This window comes from Chenopodium quinoa, unplaced genomic scaffold (genome assembly GCF_001683475.1).
Source record: "Chenopodium quinoa cultivar QQ74 unplaced genomic scaffold, ASM168347v1, whole genome shotgun sequence".
Classification (NCBI taxonomy): domain Eukaryota; kingdom Viridiplantae; phylum Streptophyta; class Magnoliopsida; order Caryophyllales; family Amaranthaceae; genus Chenopodium; species Chenopodium quinoa.
Window position 1 is genome coordinate 1,217,464 of NW_018742433.1, and position 8,788 is coordinate 1,226,251.

Below are 8,788 nucleotides of genomic sequence, written 5' to 3' on the forward strand. Positions count from 1 at the left end.
GCTCTACAGAAAACAAGAAATTTCTTACAAATCTAGTATGGCTTAAGGTTTTGTTAGATTATTTCAGAAAAATGATTAGAGTTTAGTTGTTTATCTTGGCCTTGTTCTGCCTATATTTGTTCTAACTATATTTGTTCTGCCTGTTTTTGTTCTTATTTTAATCTATTTGTTCATTTTCAGAAAAGCGCATTTTCATATTTCATGGATCGATGGTGAAGGAACTGTACAAAGTGTTGTTTTGTCGAAAGAGATCAAGTCTATGGAGTATGTAGTGATTGATTTACCCTGGAAGTCTTTAGATGATGACCATTTGCATTATGGAGTTGCAATGATGAGGTATATGGAAACATATATGGGTTTGCAAAAGTGGAATTCAGGTTTGAAGAAAAATAATGTAAGTCAATGATTCAAATGAGCATATACTTAAGTTAAGATCATATAAGTTAATGTTAGATAAGTTACAAGATTAGTCAAATAAATAGAGTTAAACTATCTAAGACTTGTACACACTCTGGGTTAAAAACATCTATGAATTCAAGGAAAGATTCTGAACTCTTCTTTCTTCCTCATAAAAAGGTAGAGATTAATGAGGTAATTTGATAAAAGGTCCTTAAAACACATAAGCTAGTGACCCATATCTTGCCCATTTTTGAATCTCTCAAATTGCTGGAATATCTTCACCCTCCTTCCTACATTTATATTTTTTAAAATTTTCTTGTTGCTTTATTTTTTCTTTTCTATTTCTTATAGGTGATAATCATAGAAAAACTTCGTGTGAAGTACACCTTGTCAATAATCTCAAGTGAAATAAACACAATTCAGTCTGGTAAAGAAATTTCTCATAAGATGAAAAAGCAGAAGAAAGCTTCAATTAAGGTTGAAGAAGAAAAGGCTAAAGAAGAAAAGGCTTAAGAAGAAAAAGCTCAGTATTTTACTTGGTGTAGTGTTGATTTAGATACTTGGTGGTGTTGATATGGCTTTCTAGGTTTAGGGAAGTAGAGAAAGAATGATTTTATCAATATGTAAGTTGTTTAGTAGTGTTTATTTGAATCGAAATTGGATCTTTTATGTTGACTTTTGATTATGGTTACTTTTGTGGTGGTTATATTTAAATTGGATCTTTTGTGTTTACTTGAAATACTTTGTCGATTATACCTGGTTTTTATTTGAACTATTTGCTCATTTTACAGATGAGCAACGAACTATTTGCTCATTTGACAAATGAATAAAGAAATATTCATTTGTCAAGTGAGCAAATAATTGATTGATCATTTCACAAATGAGCAAAGAAATGCTTGTTGATTTAATGAATGATTAAAAAAATGTTTGCTCATTTGACAAATGAGCAACTAATTATTTGCTCATTTGATAAATGAGCAAAAAATTGATTGCTCATTTTCCAAATGGTCAAACAAATGTTTGCTTATTTTACAAATGAGTAAGTAATTATTTGCTTAACTATTTGCCCATTTGACAAATAATTGAAATCTCATTTGACACATAATTGATTCTGTTAAGAAATATAAAATCAACAAAATTTCAGCAAAATTTAAAACATAAAATTTCTATATGTTCGATAAATAATGAGGGGATGTGCTAAAAATATTAAATTTTATATTTATATAAAAGTATCATTACACTTTTTCTGGACAATTTCTAATATCATGATGACTCAATTCACCACAACCTCTACATAATCTCTTCTTTTTCTGGTTTTGTTCTACATTCTTTTCTTTTTCTCCCTTCAGCCTTTTTGCACTTCTACCTTTTGTTTCGACATTTGGCACATCAATCTCAGCCCCTTTAATTTCTTTTTTGAAGTCTCTTCATTTGATACATGAACTCCAGTCCCTTTACTCTTTGAAATTTTTGGAGGTTTGACAATTATTTCAGTTGGCACAGTAGCTCCAATCAATAGCACAATGTCTTGTTTTTTGTTGTTTGCACTTCCAGCTGTTGTTTCATTATTTATTGCAATCCTCTTAGCCTTCAAATCCTTTCTTATTCCTTGAAGATTTATCACAAGGTCTTGAATATCTTCATCTTTTCCTTCTGCCAAACCTACACAAGTGTTTATCTCTGACCACAAATCATTTAATAATTTTTTCTTGTCAATTATATTAGCACATTGCTCCAACAGATTTCCTCCCAAGTCAAAAATTGGTTTCTTCATTGCCATAGTAGTCCATCTGTGTAGCATATACTGCTCAGGAATGGTTTCAAACCTTTTTGCTTTCCAAACCCAAATCATATGTTTACATGGAATTCCTTGTCTATAAAATAGCTTGCAAGAACATGTGGTGTCATAGTTAGTTGGATTAAACACAACACCAAATGTTCTAGTCCGAGTTCCTTCACTTACTTTTGCAACTTCCAATCCATTTTCTTTCTTCAATTCATCAACACCACAAGAAAAACAAGCAATTTCAACCTCATATTGAAATTCATAAAAGACAGAGTTAGTATATAAATGTGAGGCATGTTTTTCTATCCCTAGTGGTGTTTTGCACTCAGGATATTTGTGCTTTGAATAATTATCATTCTGACCTTGAGTGTGTCTTTGGGCATCAATTGAAGCTTCATATCTCAAGTAAAACTCAACAAGTGACACATGAGGATAAATAAAGGAGCAGAAAAAGTTATTTTCACTTTCAGATCTTGATGTTGTACGCATTATTCCTCCAAGGAACACATCTCTGAAATACACCGGAATCCACTTGTCCTTTATCTTGTACATATAACCTAACCACTCATGTTCTTCCAAGTGGTATTCAACCATCACCTTGTTCCACCTTTCTTCAAACTCAGCAGGTTCAATTTCAAGATGCCAAACGCAAACACATAACTAGTTTCTTCTTGCATGATTGATTTCTCCACCTTATCTTGTAACTTTTTCATTATGTGGACATACAGAAGCGATGTTTAGTCTTCTTAAACACACTTGTAACAACAATTTTCATTGCTGGATCTTGATCCGTAATCATACAATTAGGTTCATTCCCACCCATTGCCATGAGAAATGATCTGAACAGCCACTCAAATGACACAATATCTTCCTTTGCTATGAAACTAGCAGCAAAAGTAATGTAGCTCTTATGATGGTCAACCCTTGTAAATGGAGTAAACACCATGTTGTACCTGTTTACACATACAGATTAAATTTTAAATGAGCAAATAATTCAATGCTCATTTGTGAAATAAGCAAACAATTCTTTGCTCTTTTGTCAAATGAGCAAATAATTGAATGCTCATTTGTGAAATGAGCAAATAACTCAATGCTTATTTGTGAAATAAGCAAACAATTCTTTGCTCATTTGTCAAATGACCAAATAATTCAATGCTCATTTGTCAAATGAACATGAAATTCAATGCCCACATACATACTCTTATCAAAGAATATTAGACTTATGGGGATATTCACTTTTCACATTGAAGTAAGCAAACAATTATACTAAGTTCATTTAAAACAAAGTCATTAAGTTAAGCCATAGTTATAATATAAAAATGAATTGTGATTATTATGAATTACCTTTGGTTTGGTATGTGGTATCAAAGGATACCATATCACCAAATAGAGCATAAGTCTTTTTACAAAGGGGGTCTGCTCACAATGCTCCACAAAGGCAATAATCTTCATCCATCTCAAAATCAAAGAAAAAGGCGCTCCACATTAGCTTTTTGTTGGTAAAGTTATCCACGAATATTTAAGCATCGCTTCCTTGAATGTATGCTTTTAAATCTCTATGAAATTTTTTGAAATCTTGCTTAGATGCACCAATGTTATCATATCCTCTAACAATTTCCTTCATCATTCGAAAAGTTGTAACGGGACCAATATTCACCTATTTAAAGAACAAAACAGTTTGTCAAATGAGCAAATAATTCAATGCTCATTTTTAAAATGAGCAAACAATTCAATACTCATCTAATTATTTGCTTGCTCATTTGAACAATTTAATGCTCATTTTTCAAATGAGCAAACAATTTAATGCTCATTTTTCAAATGAACAAACAATTCAATGCTCATTTTTCAAATTAGCAAATAATTATTTGCTCATTTGTAAATGAGCAAACAGCTTTTATTAGAACATATAGAGAATTCATGAAACATAAGAGACTTTGAAAGTGTTACCTTAGAATTATTCACAATTATTTTTTTGTGCAATATGTTCATTTTCCTTCCTTCTGTTTGGAAGAGATTGCAACTAGGTGTATAAAGTGCATGATTATGTCCTCATGAAATTGTGACACTATGAATTTGTTACCATCACAATGCTTTATGACAATATGTGCCTTGCACCCAACACGAGTAACGAGTCTCTTCATTTTGATTGAAGCTTTTTCTTCATTGCTTTCTCCTTCCTTGTTATGTAAATCTTTTTCAACAGTAGCCTTTCTTTTCTCTTTGTATCCTTCCTTATTGCATAAGATATACTGTGATTTCAATTCTTTGCTTCTTCTTTGTCTTTTAGTTGTAGACTTTCTTGTGTTGAATCCAACAGTAAATGCGTAACTTTTATAAAATTCAAGGCCCTTTTAAAGATTATTAAACTTCATCCCTATAGCTGGTTTCAACTCATTGGGGCATATTGGAATCCATTCTTTTGTTCCTCCAGGAGTGAGAAAAGGTGCTACTTTAGGATAAACTATTATTGTAGGAGTAGTTGGCACATTTGTGATGGTACTAGAATGACCGTCAAGTTATTCGTTGTTCCTCATCATTTATGTCATTAAACATAATAGAAATAACAAGTCATTAACAATTCCACAAAATAGTAACAAGTGAATATGCACCCCCTTAAACACACGTACACACAGACTCTCAATAATTAGATCTGAAATCAGATTCTTAAATAAGACTGTACACGGCCAGAAGCAAACACACACACTTATACATACACTCTTACACTCACTCACTCACACACACACACACACACAATAATTTCAGAATCTAAAATTAGAACTGAAATCAGTTTCTGAAATCAGAACTGCAAGTAAAAATATGGGGGGCAGGGGGGATAGGTTTGTGCAGGGAAGTGGAAGAAGAAAGTATGGTTGGTGTGCAGGAAATAGACCAAGAAGAAGGGGGTGGGTCTTGTGCACAGGCAAGCAGACCAAGGAACTCAATGCTCATTTGTGAAATAAGCAAACAATTCTTTGATTTTTTGTCAAATGAGCAAATAACTCAATGCTCATTTGACAAATGAGCAAATAAGTATTTAGGAAGCACAACCCCAGTAAAACAAACTATCCTAGCAACAGCAACAAGAACGCAACAATGATACTCTAATCCACAAATTCCCTCCTCTTTCTTTCTCTCTACTTTTTTTTCTTCACAATAATATGGGCACTTTCTCTCTCTTCTAATCCTAGCATTAGCATTAGCATTAGCTACAACTACCTCTTTCACTGCTTCTGCAACTCATGATAATGAGCTGAATGCCATTTCTCAACCTCTTCCTTACACCGTACAATCACCACCACCACCACCAAACTCTCTCTCTTTCCTCTGCCCCTGTCCCTACCCTTGCACCCTACCACCACCACCATCACCACCACAACCTATCTCACTCTCACTCCTCTGCCGCCGGCCCTGTCCCTAGCACCCTACCACCACCACCATCACTAACTTATTTTGCTCATTTGCTCATTTTTATATTTGCTCATTTTTTTTTTTTGAATTTGCTCATTGTAATTATGTTTTCTCATTATATTTTTTCTATCCGAAATATTACCTACGAACTCATTCAAAACAAACTCATTGATAATAGAGTACCAAGTCACAAGATTTCTAACAAGCATTTTATCAATCACCTTGTATGTACTATCAAGATATTCATAAGTATCATAAAAATGCACCAATAACCCATATAAAATCGATGAAATTGACATATAAAATCGCACAAAAATTGAACAAAAATCAGATTATGAAATCGCACAGGAAGTCGAAAAAAATCGAACAAAAATTAAATAGGAAACGCACAGGAAATCGAACAAAAATCAGAAATTTTTTTTGATGAAATTGAAGCTAAAAATCGATATGATGCAATTAAACATGCAATTTAATGATTAATGCAATTCGAAAATTAACATGTAATTCGATAATTTTAATGAAAATTTTGAATCAAAAGTAAATTCGATAATCATCACAACATGAAATTCAATAATTTCAACAAAAAAATCAAGAAGCTAAGAAGAGGTGAGAGAAATTGACGAAATGAAAATACCTCAATAATTGACGGAATTTCTGTACTTGTGAACAAGCTAAGAAGAGGAGAGAGAAATTGTCAAGGTTGAGCCATTAAATTAGACGCCATTGATGAAGTCATTTTTAAGGAGAGAGGATTTAGTTTTAAGGAGAGAGAAGCCAATTTTAAGGAGGTTTATGTAATTAATCTCAGCTGTTAGATTTAATAAGATTAATGGCTGAGATTTGTTCCCACATAAGGGATGTGGTCTCACATATAAGGTGGTTCTCTCTCTCTCTCTCTCTCTCTCTCTCTCTATATATATATATATATATATATATATATATATATAAATATATATATATATATATACTCTCAGAGATCAGATTTCAAAACGTACTGACTCAATATGACCCGATTAAACCTAAAAATAACCTAATTTAGATTTTGGCCTACATAAGCACATCATGACTCAAATAAAAAATAGACTCGACTAGGCAAGACTCAACTAAACCCGACTTAGTTATCCAAATTGACAATTCTATATTCTGTAATCAACTAATTGAACAAAATCGACCGGGGGGGGGGGGGGATTGTGCTCAAGTTAAGATTAGAAAAGGGGCAACATGCTAAACATGCGTATCTAATCCTAATGTCCGCCGAATTGATATGACGTTGACACGTGGGCCACACTGAAGCTTCTTTACAGGACTAGACGGTGTGCTTTCCTAAATCCACTGCTCACAAAGTGTTTCATGCATTCGACGTCTTATGTTGACTTCCCTTATACCCCTTCCTATACGCCTACACGTACAATAATTCCCTTTTTTTTTTTTCTTAGTAGTTAATTTTTGTGCTATTTTATTTTATGTTTATGACATTGTAAGATTAAAAAATTAAAAAAAGAAAACTATAAATTACATAACTTTGACTAACAGTCTTAAAATGGGCACTAATAGCCTTATAGTCATGTTTTTCATCCTTTTTATAGCTAAAGAATATTTGTACAAATAAGGAGTATTTTTTTGCGGCCAATAATTATAGATTTATAGTCATTTCACCAATAATTAACTCATGGTACAATTTTTTTTTTTTCCACATCAAAAATTCAGCATTGAAAATTAGCATCCCAAAAAAGAGAAAAAAAATTCCAAAAGGCGTAAAGATTATGTACTACGTATTTTTATTATTAAAAAATAAATTATTTTACTGTACTTCGTAATTGAGAGCATGAACCAAATACAAATCATGAGCTATTTTCAGTATTTTGTGCTTCTCGGTAAATATAAAAATTGGATAAGTACGTAGTACTTGTTATTACTTTCTATTGTGCTATGGTGCTAATTAATTATGAAGGAAAGAAGAGTTTAGTCGTTGAAAAGGAACATCTAGTGATTGCATGTAAGATTCTAAGTGAAAATGAAAACTAGCACATTGCACGCATGTTATATATATAATTTTAAATATATATATTAAATGAAAATGTTTTCTCATATGAACAGGATATGTACTTGTATATACATATACATATCAAGGGGCATTTGAGACATTTCGCATGAAATTTACCCATCTCTCTCCTCCTTTTCTCTTACCCCCACGTGCTGGATTTAAGTGTACCACTGGGTGATTAATAGTATAACTAGATGATCAAATAGTATCATTGAACATTCAGTGGTACTATATATTCATTCAATGGTACTATATATTCATTTAGTAGTACCAACTACGCATAGAAATAATATAACTACATATTCAATGATATTATATAAGTTTTTAGTGGTACATTTAAAAATTGGTCCCACTTGTTAATCTCTCTCCTCCTTTCTCTCACCCCCATGTGCTTACAATACTTTTTAATATTTTAAGGTTTGATATGTATTTGCAAATACATATCAAACCTTCATTAGTACTTCCTCCAGGATATGTAATACTATAGCCCATATGGGTGCTAGATGGAATACGGGTGGTAATGTGGGGTATATTTGTATAAGTCCTTTTCCTCAAGGCATTTTGGCTTTGGCGGAAATTGATTTAATTTAATGAAATGTCCAAGCTTCTTTCGAAAAAAAAAATATAATAATAATTATAATAATAATAATAATACCAACAGATGTGTTGCTTTACTCCTGGGATAGAGGCCTAGATGTATGTGTTGACTTGACGGGGTCTTCTCCATTGACACAATCTGGGTTGTCTGACTTCGTTCCTGGTTGTGTTGTGTCGGTTGCGGCTCAGCGGAAGCGAGACAAGTATGGGGCGCGTTGCAGGGCTATTGGCTATGGTTTTCTTCCTTTCTCTTTTTCTTCATTAGGGGAATTAGAGAAGGATGTTGTTGCGTTGGTGAAGCGGGTTCAGGCGTTCGCTAGGACTCAGGATATTGGTGCTCGTGCGGCTGTTCACATCTTCAACAGAATTGGGTTCACTATAGCTAGAGGGGTAAGGGCCCAGATTGTATGTCGGCTCCCCACTAATTTCTTGTAAATCATTTGACTTTGTAGGTTTTTGTTATAATAATAATAATAATAATAATAATAATAATAATAATGCAATGGTCCACCTACTTGAAGCAAGTTTTTGTTTTTGTTTTTTTTTTTTTTATT

The 8,788-nt window shown here is 32.7% G+C and overlaps 1 protein-coding gene across 1 annotated transcript; it reads right to left on the bottom strand.

Moving 5' to 3' along the window:
* Positions 1-1,744: 1,744 nt before the first annotated feature.
* On the bottom strand, positions 1,745-3,671 carry LOC110715943 (protein FAR1-RELATED SEQUENCE 5-like). The gene is made up of 4 exons (XM_021894563.1): positions 3,610-3,671; positions 2,942-3,138; positions 2,432-2,796; positions 1,745-2,389 (listed from the first exon to the last, which is right to left on the bottom strand). The coding sequence occupies exons 1-4, from the start codon at positions 3,669-3,671 to the stop codon at positions 1,745-1,747; spliced, it is 1,269 nt and encodes a 422-aa protein (XP_021750255.1).
* Between the last annotated feature and the right edge of the window lie 5,117 nt (positions 3,672-8,788).

Coding starts and splice junctions, on each gene's coding strand:
- LOC110715943 (XM_021894563.1), bottom strand. CDS start 3,671: ATGTGGAGCGCCTTTTTCTTTGATTTTGAGATGGATGAAGATTATTGC. Junction 3,139..3,609: donor TATTGCCTTTGTGGAGCATT/GTGAGCAGACCC, acceptor ATGTGTAAACAG/GTACAACATGGTGTTTACTC. Junction 2,797..2,941: donor AATGAAAATTGTTGTTACAA/GTGTGTTTAAGA, acceptor CTGAGTTTGAAG/AAAGGTGGAACAAGGTGATG.